General features: G+C 34.3%; 1 protein-coding gene across 6 annotated transcripts in view; it reads right to left on the bottom strand.

Moving 5' to 3' along the window:
- The window catches only part of CSMD3 (CUB and Sushi multiple domains 3), a 610,641-nt gene that overhangs the window by 454,403 nt on the left and 138,238 nt on the right, over window positions 1-18,000 (bottom strand). For all 6 annotated transcript variants that reach the window (XM_027645674.1, XM_027645676.1, XM_027645678.1 and 3 more), the window contains exon 4: window positions 651-845. In XM_027645674.1, the coding sequence (XP_027501475.1) occupies window positions 651-845 (195 nt within the window). The remainder of the gene's footprint in view (window positions 1-650; window positions 846-18,000) is intronic.

Raw genomic sequence — 18,000 nt, 5'->3', positions numbered from 1 at the left:
AAGCTTACCTGACATAAATGTTTCATCAAAATACTATCTTAATTGTATTTGGTTGGGTATAGTAGTGATAATGTCTCCATTTTATCAGCATGGCTGCTTTTGTTACTCTGTAAACATTATTTCTATCTAATAGTCTCAGAAAATAGGATTTACCTGTAAAACAGGATTCCCTGCTACTGCTATATTTCTAATATGAGCAATGAAAAAGGATTTGACCTATATTTGTTAGAATACAAGGGATATCCTGTATAGAAATCTTAAGATAATCAAACCTGTCTGACAATGAGGAAAGACTCTGTAGTTCAATTGTTCTGGCAGGTTCAAATTTCTATTTGTTCAATATCCAACTTACTGCTAAACAAAACGTCAGTCCCTAGGAAGTACTAATAAATCCCTAATTGACATTCTCATAGTTGTAAATATGTTGTACAGATTTATAATCTACTTATTACTATGTTTCTAGTTCTTATTACATAGCATATCTTTAAATAGATGATAAATATAATACATCATATGTGTGATCAAGAGATCAAAATATTCAAGAGGGCTTTTCTTTAATCATAGCTTTAAAGTTAATAGTTAATACAGAGATTAAAATGTTTTCATACTAATGTATATTTTCAAGAACTTTGCTGTAGGATTTCTCTTACCTCTACAGATAGGAACAGGAAAGTCCCACGATGCTGTATTCACAGAGTTAGCTATGCAAGTCAGCTGGGGGTGTCCATCCAAAATATATCCAGTTACACAGCTGTATCGGATTTTGTCACCAACATCAAATCTTGTACCGTACAAGATACCCTTTGGTGGAACTCCTGGATTGCCACAGGAACTACTCTGTAATTCTGGAGCAGATACATATTTATTACTTACAATGTTTTTGCAAATCAATGCTTCATTTTGCTTGAGAATATAAAACACATAAATTAAGACAGTTTTGGACAGAGTGTTTTCATGGATATTATACAACTCTTAACGCTGAAAATTCATACTGACTTAGTCTATTTAATATCTGCTTATTAACCCAATATGCAAAAGTAGATGAAAATGAGCATGAGGTTTTTCTTAATCTCCCTCTATAGATATATTCATATGTTTCTTTGTTAAATTGACAACAAGGAATTCATTACATAGGAACAGAAAGGAAAGGAACTTGATGTATACAAATGCAAAACAATAAACAAAACTGTACTACAGTCATGAAAGAACATCAGAATCAAATTGAACAAAACTTGCAAGAAAAAAAATAGTCAAGACAAGAGAAAATCTTAATAAGCATAAGCCTGAGCATGATCAGGAATCTGTTTAATGATTTAACAGTTTTTAGATAATGAGGCAAAAGTGACGAGATACTGTGGGTAACTGATTTCTGAACAAAAGATTAGTTCATTTAACCACGTAAAACACCACAGATCTGGTGACTTCTACTCTAATGCCGAGCTTTAAACCACTGAGAATCCATTAATTAGAGTTCGGTTTTACTAGTTGGTACTCATACACCAACTGTGTACTCTTTTGACTGATGTTTCAGCATCATAAATAGCGTGATTACCTTTTCAATCATTTCCTTCTGAAGTCCTTTGATTAATGGACATTAAAAGATAGATTTTGTGCAAGTGTGAGCAAAAGATATTTCACACTCTCATCCTGAGCTCTTCAAAGCTCTTACTAGCCTAATGCTAATATGGAAGAGACAAATCATGTAAACCTGTATTTGAATTCATATCAAATTTCCCTAATCTACAAAGGAAAATGACAGAAAGGTATGTATGTATGGTTTCAATTTCTTTTCCTGAGGTCCATGTGACTAAATTATTCTTCAGCACCCCTGATGTGCTCATGAGTGTGTGCACAACATCTTTAAATACCCAAACTGTCACAGTAGGTTTCAATTAAAGAAAAAAGGTATAAATGCTTATCAAAACAAGCAGTATGGCTCATGAGATTCATTACATTCTCAAACTCTCATGCCAAGAACTGGGATATACTACTAGATTTCTGACACCAACCATGAAACTAAACTATGTAACAAAAGGCATAATCCAACATAATCATAAATATATATCTCTATACATCCATATATACATACACTATGAATAAAATATATGATCCCAATGAGTTCATCTGCAAGATTTGAAGTACCAATCAGGTTTTGATGTGAATTGTTAAATATGCATATTAGTTGTTGATGTCATTACTGCTATTTCTGGCTTTCTCTTACATAATGAACTCTGTGGTTCTGGATTTGACTTTCATTGCCTTGCACAATGACACAACACAAAAGTAAGAATGTGGTCTCTCTCATCTTGGTCACTTTAAAGTTCACCTAAAGAGCTGATATTCTCACCACTGCTTTATCAAAGTGTTCTGTGTTGAAGCAACACTGTCCTGGCCTCAAATGTGCTTGCAAGCTCTACAAAGAAGGCAATGTTGCAGCTATTCCCGCATACTTGTGCAAATGGATTTCTTTTAAATCCTTTAACTCTTTTCAAGGCCATTCGATTTATTATTTATCATAGCGTGTCAAAATAGATGTAAGAATATCATCCTATGGATTTTGGTTATCATATGAATCATATTATATTAACTTGAAAACTCTGCTTGTATGCAGTGTTTTCATTTTCCACTTCTCCAAGAAGATGAAGTTTTTCAGAATCCCGTATCTCTTAGGGTTTAGTAAAAAGGTCACAGAAAGATGTCCTGTCCTTTGAAATAAAAAATATAAAGATTACCAACGTCTTTAACTGTTATTGCCTAAAATTGCTTCCTTTACTCTTACTGCGGTCTCACCAAGAATTACCCAGAGAAGGCAATTTATTCTTATGAAATTATATTATATTTTAAAGCACTAATTAAAAATCACCCTCCTTCTAAAATAAAACTAATTTTCCAGTTGCAATACTTTATGACTCATCTAAAAGGAATACTTGGCATTTTTGATTAACTTTTTAACATTATGAAACTGGGTAGGGAGTAAGTTACTACTTCTAACCCTTCAAGACATTTTGTTCCTGATTCTAGATAATAAAGTAGAAAATAAGTTTTACACTTTTAAGTGCATTAGTTTATTCTGTGAGTATTTTCATTTTGAACATATACAAGTGCACTACTGGGGAGGTGGGGAGGGAGGGAGGAGATAATTCACTAAGTAACTGCATTTGTCTTCTTTGATAGGCAGTATCTATTTTCAAACTGCATGTGACACTGTACTACCAACTCTGTTCCATTTAAAGCTACAAATTCTTACTCTGAGATAGTCATCTGTCAGGCAACACAGGAATTGCCAAACTAGACTGTAATTTTTATTCAGCTCTGCACAGATTCTTGACTTCAGTGAAATTCTCATAATCACTAATGATAAGAAGGCTGGAAAAGTACTTCCTTTCAAATTTGCCACATTGTAATTTGGTTGAACTTCTCCTGGTTCATGTACTCTGAACATAAATGTAATTGAATTTTTTACACTATCATACTTTTTTTCATTTTTATTCTGTATTATTTCTCATGTCTTTTTTTAAAGTAAGTTGTCCCAGTTGTTTCAATCTCTTTCCAAGTAGGAATTTTCTTTGTCCTAGATTTAATTTTGTAAACAAGATATGTATGAACCTATTTGTCCTCTTTTTTCCATAATCATAAACCACCAAGATTAGAATATCCTTCAATGCTGTTCAATAAGTTTCTATTACGTTAATGCTTATTATTGTAAATAGAAATCCTGTTAAAAAACTGTGGGTAAATATATTTCAGAGAGTTCTGTTTAGAAGGAAAGGACTAAGACTTTAGAGTCTTTAAAGGTTTTAAGTCTTTAAAGATTTTAATTAGCAGAATTTCTGCCACTTATAAATACTAACTAATAACTTATTCAAAATAAATCACATTAAATATAACTTCTGCAAATTCTTCCAAAAACAAGGTTGACAGAAGTTTAGACTCTCTTTGTCAGTATTCACTCAAGGAGAAACAAATCAGGACCAAATATACAAATTTCAAATTTACTTTCTTTTTACTCAGATTTTTTTTTTTAGTTTTTTTCTATTATGATATTTATGATATCAAGAGTAGCACTTGTCCTCCCTAAACTGTCTAAACATAAAATTTGTCATTTCATGTCTAAATATCCAAAACAACTATTTTCTAGTATTCCAGTAAAAAAAGCATTTGTCGTATCATTGCATTCTATTCAACTTAATGCTGAAGACTAATGTTCTTCACACACTAAATATGATATTAGAAATTTAGGAACATAAATAATTAATTTTGTCTTTTTTAAAGTGTTGATCCATATATTTTCAGATTTTTTTCACAGCTATTGCAAATCACTATGATCTCATTTCTTCCAACATAAAGTGAAAAATACTGTCAATACGTACATCTTCATGAGTACTCACTCATTGAAAGACCTCTGTAATATCCCAATAGAGGCTAATATTTGCTTCCTTTAGTAGTTTTGTAATTGTATATTTCTGGTATCCCTACACTCTCAGTTTGGATATCTCCTTCTATTCCCAGAGTGCTTATCTGCACACAGATATCCCTTTGAAAAGCGACACCTCTGTACTTTGTCTTATTGCCAAGCAAGAATGCTCTGGTATTGAAGACTCAAGACTGATTTCAGAAGTGCTGCATGTAGCATGTGTGTGGCAATAGGGAGGGCTATACATTCCAAGGGTCCCAAATATTAGGACAGATGATGTATTTGCAACAATATGAAGTTGCCTGAAATTCCATTGTCCAAAATTCATCTATATTGAATCTTATAATGGCTTATTTTAGTTGCACATAGTTTTCCAAAGGTTTTATAAACTAAAACAGTAACTTAGATACATAGCTTCTACCTCATAATACTTTGTTTATTTTTCTCAAAATGTATATATTTCCTACTTTCTATTCACACTGTTCTGAATATATGAGTAAGCATAGTCTAGATGTAGATCTAATAGCGACTAGAAGAAATAACTGGTGAGTATACTGTTGTCTTCCTACATACATATTGACATATACATATACACACCTTTTCCACTTGAGATTACAGAGTGAAGGAAACCACAGAAAAAAACTTGACTAGGCAATATCAGTGCAGTGAAGGAAAAAAAAATGAAAAACTTAGTATCTAAGTGTCAATTTAACTGCATGAATATGTAGCGTTCAGAGAGCAAAGAAAGACATCAGGTATTGATTTAAATAAATTTCCCTTCCCCAAAATACATGTCTCTCCTTTGCAGAAGTTCAGCAACAAAAGTGGTTATCCCTTGATTCCAACAAATCTGGCACCTCAAGATACAAGTGCAAGTCACTATGCTGAAATTCACATTTGTTTACAACAATGGCAGAAACTATTTGTCTAACAATCAAAACTTATCGGAAGTATTTGTTTTAATTTCTGCATTTTTTGTTGATCAGTCTGAAGAGACTGTCATATTGTGATGTTAAACTATAAATAGGCAAGGAAGAGGAAGTGTGAGAAGTTTGGGGTTTTTTTCCCCTAAAGGAAAACAAGGTAAAGCATGTTTTTTCTTTTCCTTTTCTTAATTGCTCTCTCTTGACAAATAGCTTTGCAATAGTTACCTCACTGAGGGTCTCTACTGTTCACTAAAGATAATACAGCTAATTACATTGCAGTTTCTTACCTATTTTTTAATGAATGACATAATTTTGGTTTTTTCTCCCTTTTGAATTTATTTGCATGGTAAAAAAAGGACAGAGGAACTTGATTATCCAAAGTGAAACCACTGATTAGTTTAAGACTGTCCTAAGGGAACTTTAAATGTAGATTTTTATACTGAATTTGATTTTGGTTCTAAGTGCATTTAAACAATCACTGGTCGTATCTCCTTTGCTAGTAACACCAGAATGTTTCTATTTAGAGCTTTAAAGTCATATGCTATTTTAACAAGAGCAAACTTGTTTCAACATTACGTAAGTTAGAAATTCCTGAATATAATTCTTCTACAAGCAAGGAATCAGCAAGTAGGAGGACAGCAAAAACCATCGAGGATGTGTGAAGGGAAAAAAGTCATAATTGTAACAGTGTAATAACGTTGATACAGTGAGCAGGACAAATGTAATAAATACATTGTAAACTGTCCAGGGTTTGCAACACATTCCCTTCACATGCAATATGCTGTTCAGAATATCTGTTTAAATCAGCTGCAGACACAGAACAGCACTGGAGAGCTGAAGGACCATGCGAAAAAAACAATGGCAGTCACTAATTTTACCATGGGACAGCACAATCTGGAATCAAGTGAAATCAACAGAAAGATCACTATATGCTTCAATAAATATGATTAAATCTGACATTCCCCCACCAGACACACTTCTAAAGTGTTACCTGAAGGGAACGAAAAACAGGTGAAGACCAGATAATTAGGAAAGCTCTACAGTTAATAGCACCAGCCATGCTTATTTGCCTTTATCAAATTCCACTTGACTTTGATTAGAGCTTTATCTGCAGTAAATTCCTGTACAGCTCTTGAGGGCACCAATTAAACCTCAGGTGTGGCTGGCAGGTAAATACACATAGTGCATGGACTGAGAAAGACCACTGGAGACTACATAAAGTTTTGTCATGGGCATAGAGTTGCAAGTGTCACAGAGATCCCTCCACCACACTGTTCTGAAACTATGCAACCAAATCAGTATAGTTTGAAGCCTGAGGTACTGTATCTGCCATATGGGATGGTTGTTCAGCTTCTGGCTGAAACCCAGACAGATGCACCTTGCTTGCCATGCAAAGGCTGTGTAGATATGCCTATGTATGTGTCATAATGGAATTGCTCATTTAGACTGCAGTGATTCTTAGCACTTTTTTAACATGGTTGTATTCTGTAGGCAGCTGGGGAGAGGCTGTTGTAATTCCCAAGTGAAGAATATTTCAGAGCCTAGGACAATCTAAAATAAAAAAAAATAATCCTAAAATTTATACCATATTGATATTCATTCTGTAAAATGTATTTCATACTACGCCTTTCAGTTATATAAAAGAATTTAATCTTCAATTTCTGAATTATTATGGCAACAACTATCTCACAGTTCTTTTCATTTCACTTTTGCCTCAGTGCCTCACCTTGTTTTACCTTATGCTAGGTAGTTTATAAATGTTGCATTGTTGCTCTCTGGCTGTCTTTACCTGGACAATTTACAGTAACCAAATATATAAAAACCTAACTGAGTTTAGGAAAAGTAAGTTTAGTCACTGAAGGAGGGTGTCATAGCACAAGAAAATTGTGTGGTATCATATAGACAGCATCTCCACACAAATTACACAGACAAGAATAGATACATATGTCTAATAAATGACAATAATTTTATATATTTGATGTAATATATCTACTGAAATTAGGGTTCCATTTTTCAAGATGTATTCAAAATATTAGTAAGATGCATAGTTTTTATATTCAAGATGATAGAAATACCGAAAGCAGAGTACAGAACAAAATAAAACACATTTAATGGAAAAGTACTGGGACTTCTAAAGGAGAGGAAAAGAAATGTAATAGAAATGTCAGAGAGCACTGATAGGCATTAATAATTAGTGAATTGACTTAAACTGTTATAAAGGCTAATCTGAAATATTTATGATTTAAATTATTATAAAGTAGAGACTGGCTAGTCTTAAAAAGAATATAACATCCCTTCCAGCTTCCTGTTGGCAAAGATCATCTGAACTGACCAGTGTGTAGTTTGAGGATACATACACAGGGCTAATCAATCATGCTTCATGTCTGACTTATTAGCCTAGGTTTCCCTACTACAAGTTCGGTCTTGTGAAGGAAGTGAACACTGAGGGCAGAGAACTTTTGGTAAGTTGAACCTTTCAACTTGTTTTAAAAAAGACAAGAAAAAAGAAGGTTATTTCTGCTAGTGCAAATCACTCAGGGTAAAAAATTGGAATTTAAAGCATAAGATGGGGACATGGGATGTGTCGTAGACATATCATTAGACAGTGGCATAAAAGCGCACAAAGAAAACCAGTTTTCTCATGAAGGGGACTTCGACACATGAGAACTGGGCACTAGGTGGCACCTGAAACATTCAGAGAGCCATAGTATGACCTGGCAGAGTAACCAACATTTCCTTCTGTATATATCTCAGAGGTAACAACATTTCAATTTTATATATATGTTGCATATGCTTAGTATATGTATGTGTTGGTGCACAAATGCTTATGTATAGAATTACTATTAGGAGACACTGCAGTGCCCTGTTAGAAGTACAAATCTTTGATGCAATTGGATCACTTCATTAACTACCTGTTTCTTTTACTCAAAGGACATGCTGTCTCCTACAGTGAAATTTCAGTGAAACTTCCACCATTATTACTGGTATGAACAACATGTAACAATATTGTTTACAGAAGACATGTTAACAAAGTTAGGTCTATAGTCCTATATTTGCTTTCTAAATGTTCCTGGTTTAGCCATTTTAAGAAAAGAAAGATGGGCCTTAGATCTGTAATTTAGTTTTCATTTAGAAAGTTTTACAGTTTAGAATTTTCCTTTAGAATATTGAATTATTATTCTTTCCAAAATCTGTATCACAGTTGTTTTTTCAGCACACCATTTCTTGATGGAATTAATGACCTTCTTGTATTTGATGGCAGTCATAATCAGCCTTCTGTGATGTCATGAGGACATCATCCATCTCTCCAGAGGTCTTTTTTATATTCTGTAGTGCATCTCACCTAGTATGTTGAGAATACTTCTCAATAGGTAGGATATATGTTGGTTGGGCATTGCCTTTGTTTAGTCAATACTAGATTACTTTTTGAATGTTCTTATCTTTACAAAACAACTTCTTTAGAAAACACAAACTCTTTATCCTTTTAAGTGTCTCAAGCTCTCAGAACATCAAGTGAAGTTTAAAATCCTTACTCCAAGCTTCTCTTTAAAGTATTTTTGTGAATGCTTCATGGCGTACCAGCATATCTTTCAGACCATGTAAGGTTATGATACAGCTTTTTTAAATTAGCCATGTTTTATAACATCGTATATCTGTCATTAATAAGTATTCATACTCTCAGAAGTGTAAATTTGTGGTAAGGCAGAAAACAATACAACATCTTACTGTGAATCAAAATATTTTTATATAAATGCTGAAATAAAATCTCCACTCTAGATTAGGATGGGAGTGTAATCCCTTTTGTTTACATCACACTGTACTCAAAGACTGTGCGTTCAGAATATAGCTGAAAACATTGTTGATACATTAAGCAAGAAAAAAATTATGATTAAAAGTCTACAACTAATAGTATTAAAACTCCTTTATTTTGCTCACTTTTCTCAATGTTTATGATACAACTCAGAAATACATAAAAAAATAAGACCTTGCATAATAAAGTGCTATTCTCAGACTCACTTTTCTAAAAAAAAAATCATCCATTCAAGGTTTGAAGTAGATGGCTACCTAATGAAGTCCTTTTTACTAGAAAAGGTCTCTCTGGTTAATGTTCATCTCAGGTATAATATGACTATTTCATTAAAAATGTCCAGACGTGAGAACATTTAAAAATAGTAGGTCAAGGATATATTCATGATTCTGCTTTTAATGGTACTTACTCTGATAATTCCACAGTGCTGAAATGCATTATGACCTATTGACTCCATTTGATAAGGTGAAATAATAGAACAATAATGATCTTGTCCAAATTACTTACATGATGATTCATTAACCAGGAAATACAGTATGATCAAATTAATAGATAGTGATATGAATATACATCTGCCACAGGCCACTCAATATGACCAAGCATAAACCTTTGAATAACTTGTATTCCGTAAAAATTTTGGTTTATATATCAGTGATGAGTTATGCACCCACAATACTGTACGTTCCAAAACAGTCATCTTTCCCCGTGAGAGAAAAGGTTCATTCTACTTCTAACACAAAAAATTTAAGTCTGCTTTTCCCATGTACTCCAACTTTCCTTTTAACTTCTAGTAAGAATTTTCAGATGTCTTTCACTTGAGAAACAGTTATCTGTAGTTCTTATTTTATTTTAGTATAATGCTATAATTTTCCTACTGCAAGAATTAACATTAGAATCATAGAATCATAGAATGGTTTGGTTGGAAGGGACTTAAAGATCATCTAGTTCCAATCGCCATGACTGGGCAGGGATACCTTCCATTTGACCAGGTTGCTTAAAGCCCCATCCAAACTGACCCTGAACGCTGTCAGGGTTGGGTCATCCACAACTTCTCTGGGCAGTCTGTTCTGGTGCCTCACCATTCTCACAGTAAAGAATTTCTTCCTGGTACTGGTGTTCAGCATTCTATTATCACCTTCATTGCATGGGCTTGCACAGTTCTTAGAGAACATCTCTCGAGTCTCAAAATTTGTGTGCTTTGCCTTATGCTAGAGGCAAGTTCCCTGGCACATTTGGAAAAACATTTTCAGAACTCTGAAGCATGGAAGAATGAAAGTAGGGTATTATCTGACAAAACATGATTTCAGTATGCAGAAATAAAAAGATAAAGAGTTTTTAAGTTGATTTATGTGCCAACATTATTCTATAAGCAAGTATCACTTAGCACAGGGGGCAATGCTTTATATAAACTGTCCTTTGTGGAGCTTGGGGAAAAATCATTAATTACCATTTTTTTTCTTTCTAATAGTGAAGAAGTAAATAACATACCAATGTGCATGATTCAGTGCACTATTGACTTTGGGCTGTGGACTATTATGGGTATCTTTTTTTTTCCCCCCAGACATTCTAATGTCACAAAGTGCTGTTTGCAGTTTCTAGTCTGAGTCTTGTAGGAGCAGAGAGCAAACAATTTGCTTTGTTATTGCTGCTTTAAGATAACTGTTTTGAGACATAAGTAGTAAGGCATTTAATCTTATTTTATAGAAATAATGATGGAGAGCATCTGCCGAGTATTTCATGTGATGTAGACATATTGACTTTCTTTCTCCAAAGTCTTGTTTTCTAACTAATATAAACTTGAAATAAGTATACTCACCCTTCTTGCTGGCAGCCAGAGTAGCAGATGCTTTTATTCCTATCCCTTCATGTTACCTGCGTTGGGTCATTCCTCTCTTGATTAATTTCTTATTGGAATGAGTAGAAAAGGTCAAAATTTGAGGGAAGAGAAAGGTTTTTTATTTATTAAAATAATTCAAGATTTGAATTAACTTCTTATTGAACGTCTGTGTAGGCTACCTTTTCTCTGGCTATCTCTACATGACAGGTTAATACTGAAAGAGCTCATGGTAGTCATGTCTCTGAACTTACTGGTATTTCTATACTGAGAAATGACTTGAACAACACCCTGTCAGGTTCTACTTTTAAATACTTTCGATATTCTCTGCTTTTATTGAGAAAGAGAAAAATGTTCTAGGAAAAGCCTGCTGCAGTACTGCACAAATCACTGTTTGACAGAGCTTATGAAGTGTTCGTTCCGGTGCTAACTCAATGAAAGATCATATATCTTATAGAGATCTTTGCAAAACTTCTTTAAAGAGTGACAGATTGGTATGTTAGAAGAGCTAAACAGCGTCAAAGAAATATATGTTATACAAGTAGGCTGTTAACACAGTGTGAAATGGTAAGGAATACGCAGAAATCTATCCTCTGGTCTATATCTGACATGTTCAATCATGGGATATAGAATTCTACTTTAATGTATGAGGAGGGAAAAAAGTTATGTGTCAATTGACAGACAAAACCCCAGATACTAATCAACTGATGAACATTTCTGGTTTTTCCTCCTTTTTCTCCTGCAACATAAAGGCGAACAAGAAAAATGAGTAGAAAAATCCATTTTTTATTTTGTTAATCAACAAGTTTAGAAAGGCCTGTTTTCATTCAAGAAAAAAGTCTATTTTCATCAGTCATATTTGTAACAATTGCAACCCTTTTGCAATCAGTATTGACTTGGTTATCAGACGTTTTCTGCATTAATATATTTGTCAAAAGTAAATAGAAGGCTATAAGAAAAAAAAAAAGATTGAGTCAGGAGCAAGAAAATTTACAGTTGTCCAGACTTCTTGGTTTGCATCTCAGCATTCTCAGTGTTCAATCCAACATTATACTGTGATTGGTTTGGCAGTGAACTTTCTGGATGTTAGTGGTGGCTTGAGATAACATCTGGAAATTCTGAAAACCTTTTATTCTTAATCATTTACTTACAGACATATTATACTACATAGACAGGACTACAGTGTTGATATGATTTCTGTACTGTCTACTTTATTTCAAGGAAAATCAAACAAGTCTTCATTATGACCTATTTTCTTCCCTCTACATATATGTTACATTAAGAAAATTGAGTTAGCATTAACTCTTATTATAATAGTGTGTTTATATAAGCTGAAACTTTTGACTATACTTTTGTGTCTGTCTTTTTTCTCCAGTAGTTTACTCCATTTTAAATCTCTCAATTAAGTCATGTAACTTATTACATCAGCAACTCTTGCACAAAGTTACTAGGATTATGCTGGGACATAAGCAAAAATGTATAATCTCTTAACTGCAATGAGTATGTGTATTTTGGCTTTCCTATGTTATATTTACAAGAGAATTTGAGTATAAAGTCTACAGTTATGGTAGAGTTGACTACTGTTATAGTTAACAGCATCATTACAAAAAGGTAACAAAACCTTAAGTAATAAGATCTACAAACTGAAGATAAATTGTAGATTAGTATGTCAAATTTATAGTGTGATCTCCCCTTATTCACAGTTTTAAAAATTCAGGAATTACAAACTATCCTTAGAATCTGTTTCATGGCATTACTGCATTGCTGATATTAGTAACAGCTTCCCTAAAAACTACAATTTATGGGATTACTTAGTTATTAAAACTTTTAAGTTATTTAGTTGTGTTTTAAAGAAAGCTTAACTATGTGAATAGATATCAAGCTCCACATAAAAAGGACTTACCATTCCTGATGATGAAGATCATTATGACTGAAGAAATAAATAAATATTTTTTATTATTATTTTCTATATTTCTATGTATACGTTTGAAGGGATTGTATTTAGATACTTATCCAAAATTTAAAGATAAGACAAAATGTCTCAGACGTAGTTTTTTTCTGAACATAGACAGGTCAAGTGTTCTTTTGGTTATGCAAAATCAAATTGGTATAATAATTGTTTTCAGCATTGCAGTCCTCTGGTTTATGGCCAAAACTCAAATTCCAAGTATCAGCAGTGTCCAGAAATACCAGTTATTATTTATAAATATTTTCAATTTGAACATATCAGAGTATCAAATTACACTGAAGTGGCCTTCTTCACCACAGCATCAGACTAAAGGGTGATTTTTTCACAAATGCTTAGAAACGGATGTCAAGGCAACCTCAAATACATATCAATCCACATATTGAATTCAAGAAATCAAACTACATCACCTCAATTCCTAGTGAAATAATTTCCTAAATGCCATTCATTTCTAATTAATAATGAATCCAATCTATAATTTTTAGTCCTGACTAATTTTGTATCCATTTGAATGACCTATTGATAATTATATAATTTTCACTTGACAATATAATTAATATCTTTTTATATTTCTACACCTTAAAATTCCTTAATTCATGGGATCCTGATTGCTTCTAGTTTAAGAAATAAAGTTTTTATTTAAACATCTCACTATCCTTAACAAGTGAAATATGCCTACATAGTATGTGGAATATATAACAGACATGCTTCACAACACAAGCTTTCCTTTTGAACATTAACCAGATAGAAATTCTTCTGACAAGATATCATCTACAAAAAGAACAGTAAAAAAAATCTAATTTATGAAGCAAATCCATACATCCATATGTTCATATCAGCTCTTTCTCATATTATTCTTTTTGGTTATCTATTTTCTGCTGTGAAAACCACACTAGCTTCAGGTCATTTTAGATTATTTTAAATTATCTGAGTCAACAGTTTCCAAGATATACAGCAGAGAATGGTGACACAATTACTTCAATGTCTAGAGGGCTCACATAGTGGATTTTTTCTACAAGACCTTTCATATTTTAATTTCTCAAGGATGATGTTGCTTATTTAATGACTGGTTAAGATCTGTAGTGCTAATCATATTATAAGTAGATGACAGACATTACTCACATGCCTTTGAAACTGTACTATAAAATCTAATGATTTTATAGCTGGAGAGCAAAATTACTGGAAGAAATGTAAAAATTTTATTCAGTTATAAATTTTAAACATTAGGCATGAATTTCAAGAAAACAAAAACATAGAATTATGAAAGAAGAAATTATTTTTGAGTTGCATGAAGTACAAAGAGGTTGTGATTGGCAGGGAAAAATATCATTTACAAAATAAAAAATCTATTAAAATAAGCTCATTCCATTTCTTCTCATTTACTAATCATCTTCCTCTTTTCTGTAAGAGACAAGAAGGAGCTCCTGCAACTGCATCCTCCTTTACTCCAGAAGTACTTTCTAACAATTAGAACAAGTATAGGCCTTGTATTGTATTGTGTCCTTCACTTGGTGTCAGTAGTAGAACCTTTGGGACCAGAGAAAAGAAAGGACCCTCATCTCACTTTCAGTGTTTGGTCTTACAAACACTGAGGAAGCACTGAGAAGCCTTTATCATAAAGCATAGAAGTTTCATTCCAATTGTTTCAAAAGGTACAGTCTTTTCTGGTAGCTGACCTTTTCATAACCACAGTCTCTGACAGGTTAAAGCACTTCCCTGTTACCTAGATAGTCTCACTAAGCTTGGCCTCTCTACATTTTTTAGGTATGATAGCCAAGGTAATCATAAACAGACAAGGTACAATGACTTGTCTGTTTCCAAAATGTTTTAACTCAGGATAATATCTTGAAATCACTGATAAAATATAGTACTTAAAATGAAGTACATTATCAATGCATTGTATCTTTAATTTCATTAATATCTTTCATTTCAAAATAGGTTGGTAGAATGAATCAGTCATACTGTAATTGACCAGGATATTGGATTTAATATTAGTAGTGGCATGAAGATATCATGACATTTTTAATGGTTTCCTTGGAATCTGTTTTCTACTTCTATTTTTCTGATTATAACAATAATTTATCAATCCTATAATTTAGTGCTATCTCCAAGGAAAAATTACAGCTAAGGAGAATTACTGCAAATGGGTCTTTGAGCAGCAATCTGGGAGAATATAGAGATTTTGCATATAAATTGAGACACACAAAGGCTTGCTGTTAGCTCTCACATTATCATCAGGCCACGTTATTCGTTGCAACTTGCTATCCATCCTGCTGCCACAGACAAGGCTTATGCAGGAATCAGCAAGAGATTTTGAGTGCACAGAGTATTTTTTTTAATGTAGGCATTATTTCTAATATCAAATGCACATACTTTTATGTACAAAGTATGTTAAATAGGATGTAAAACCACAGCAGAAGAGGGTCTATTGCAGAAGCAGCAGAACTGAATCTCTGCACAATATTACTACAGTCTCTCTGGCTGTCTTCCTGTATTTTTTACTGGTGTCAATTAGCATTACTCCTTGTTTTCAGTTAGCAGAGGCACAAAAGTGGTAGTCAGGATCTACTTTCTCTAAATGCAGGAATGAAAGAAGTGACAATGTCCTCTTTCCTGCAAGAAGAAGAGGAAGGATACATTTCTTATATTTATTGGTATTTTGTGATATTTTCATAATGAAAAGTAACTTTGGTTATGAGAGAAATAATGGAGCCATGGTGACCTAACATGCAAACCTTCTTTTGCTTTTTTTTCCTTTCATTTTCTTCAATGTCAGAGATTCGCAATGTTAGTGATCATGCAGATCTTTATATATTTCAAGATACTTATTGCAATATGTTTCATAATATAATGCTAAACAGTAAAGTAAAGATCTCATCAATGTTGCAGTAAATTTGAAATAATGTAGATGCATTAATTTCAAATTGGGGCAATCGCCCCAGGAAATAGGTTAAATTAATATCAACGGCATCACCAACTAGTAGAGTATTTTGTATTTATATCAATTTCATATTAAGCCAGATTTTTGCCTGATATATTTATAGACTAAGAGAAGCTAATATCTTAATATAATATTCAGTTATTTCTCTGCAGTTTGTATATAATTTACCCTTATCCCATTCATTTACCTCTTCATGTTTTTTAATTTGCTTCTTTTTATATGTCTTCCAGAACAGTCATCTCTTGAGTGACTTGAGAAATCAGAGGCTAAGGTTAGAAGTGACATGTCACGAACATTCTAAAACTTCAGTTTTTTAAACCTCAGATCAACAGAGTTGATGTATTTTAAGATGCCATCTGGTAGCTTTAAATATAACAACACAAATTTTGAAATTAAAAGGTTTATTTATTAAACAATTATGGTTATTTTAACACATTATTCATTCACCAGTAGTGGTGATTTGCATGAAATTAAGATTAGTAAGTGACATTCAATTGATTTGTGACACTACACCAGTAATTGTTTGTTCTTTCATATTTAATGTATATCATGTGAAACTTTACAGACAAAGCGAAGTCTCCTAATGACCTAGAAATATATTAATTAACTTAAACTAAGAATCAGAAAGCCAAAGTACTGTATGCCTAACAATCTTTCCTTTTTCTTTTTTCTTAAAGGGCTCTTTTTCTCAGCTGGACATGTACTTTCTCCATTTTTCCAGGATAAAGATGCACCTTTCCTAATGGCTTGAGGACTGTTCCTGAATAACGAAACTTCATTTAAAAAAACCCTTAATCTTAATATAAAATATATTTTATTTCATCTCCAAGACTGTGTGCCTTGAAATGATTGGAAGTTGGTGAATGTCACACCAATCCACAAAAAGGGCTGCAAGGAGGACCTGGGAAACTACAGACCCATCAGCTTGACCTCAGTGCCTGGCAAGGTTATGGAGCAGATCATCCTAAGTGCAATCACACAAAACCTACAGGATGGACAAGGGATCAGACCCAGCCAGTACAGGTTTAGGAAGGGCAGCTCCTGTCTGACCAATCTGATCTCCTTTTATGTCCAAGTGACCCGCCTGGTGGATGAGACGAAGGCTGTGGATGTGGTCTGTCTGGACTTCAGCGAAGTCTTTGACACCGTCTCCCACAGCATATTCCTGAAAAAGCTGCAGCCCACGGCTTGGACAGGGACACTCTCTGCTGGGTCAGGAACTGGCTAGAGGGCCGGGCCAAGAGAGTGGTGGTGAATGGTGCTGCATCCAGTTGGGAACCAGTCACTAGTGGTGTCCCCCAGGGATCAGTGTTGGGCGTAGTTCTGTTTAATATCCTTATTGATGATCTGGATGAGGGGATTGAGTATACTATTAGTAAATTTGCAGATGACACCAAGGTGGGGGGGGAGTGTTGATGTGCTGGAAGGCAGGAGGGCTCTGCAGAGGGACCTGAACAAGCTGGAGAGATGGTCTGATTCCAGTGGGATGGGATTCAATCAGGCCAAGTGCCAAGTCCTCACTTTGGCCACAACAACCCCATGCAGTGCTACAGGCTGGGGACAGAGTGGTTGGAGAGCAGTCAGGCAGAAAGAGACCTGGGAGTTTGGATTGACAGGAAGCTGAACATGAGCCAGCAGTGTGCCCTGGTGGCCAAGAAGGCCAAGGGCATCCTGGCCTGCATCAGGAACAGTGTGGCCAGCAGGACCAGGGAAGTGATTCTGCCCCTGTACTCAGCGCTGGTGAGGTCACACCTTGAGTACTGTGTCGAGTTCTGGGCCCCTCAGTGCAGGAAGGACACTGAGGTGCTGGAGCAGGTTCAGAGAAGAGCAGTGAGGCTGGTGAAGGGATTCATGCACAAGTCCTACGAGGAACAGTTGAGGGAGTTGGGGTTGTTCAGCCTGGAGAAGAGGTGGCTTAGGGGAGACCTCATCACTCTCTACAACTCTCTGAAAGGAGGTTGTAGGCAGGTGCGTGTCAGACTCTTCTCCCAGGCAACCAGCAGGGCACAGTCTCAAGCTCTGCCATGGCAGGTTTTGGTTAGATATTAGGAAGAAATTTTTTATAGAAAGAGTAATCAGAGACTGGAATGGGTTGCCCAGGGACATGGTGG

This window comes from Corapipo altera, unplaced genomic scaffold (genome assembly GCF_003945725.1).
Source record: "Corapipo altera isolate COAL_440 unplaced genomic scaffold, ASM394572v1 51, whole genome shotgun sequence".
Taxonomy (NCBI): domain Eukaryota; kingdom Metazoa; phylum Chordata; class Aves; order Passeriformes; family Pipridae; genus Corapipo; species Corapipo altera.
The sequence above is the reverse complement of the archived record's forward strand: the minus strand, read 5'-3'. Positions and strand labels throughout refer to the sequence as shown.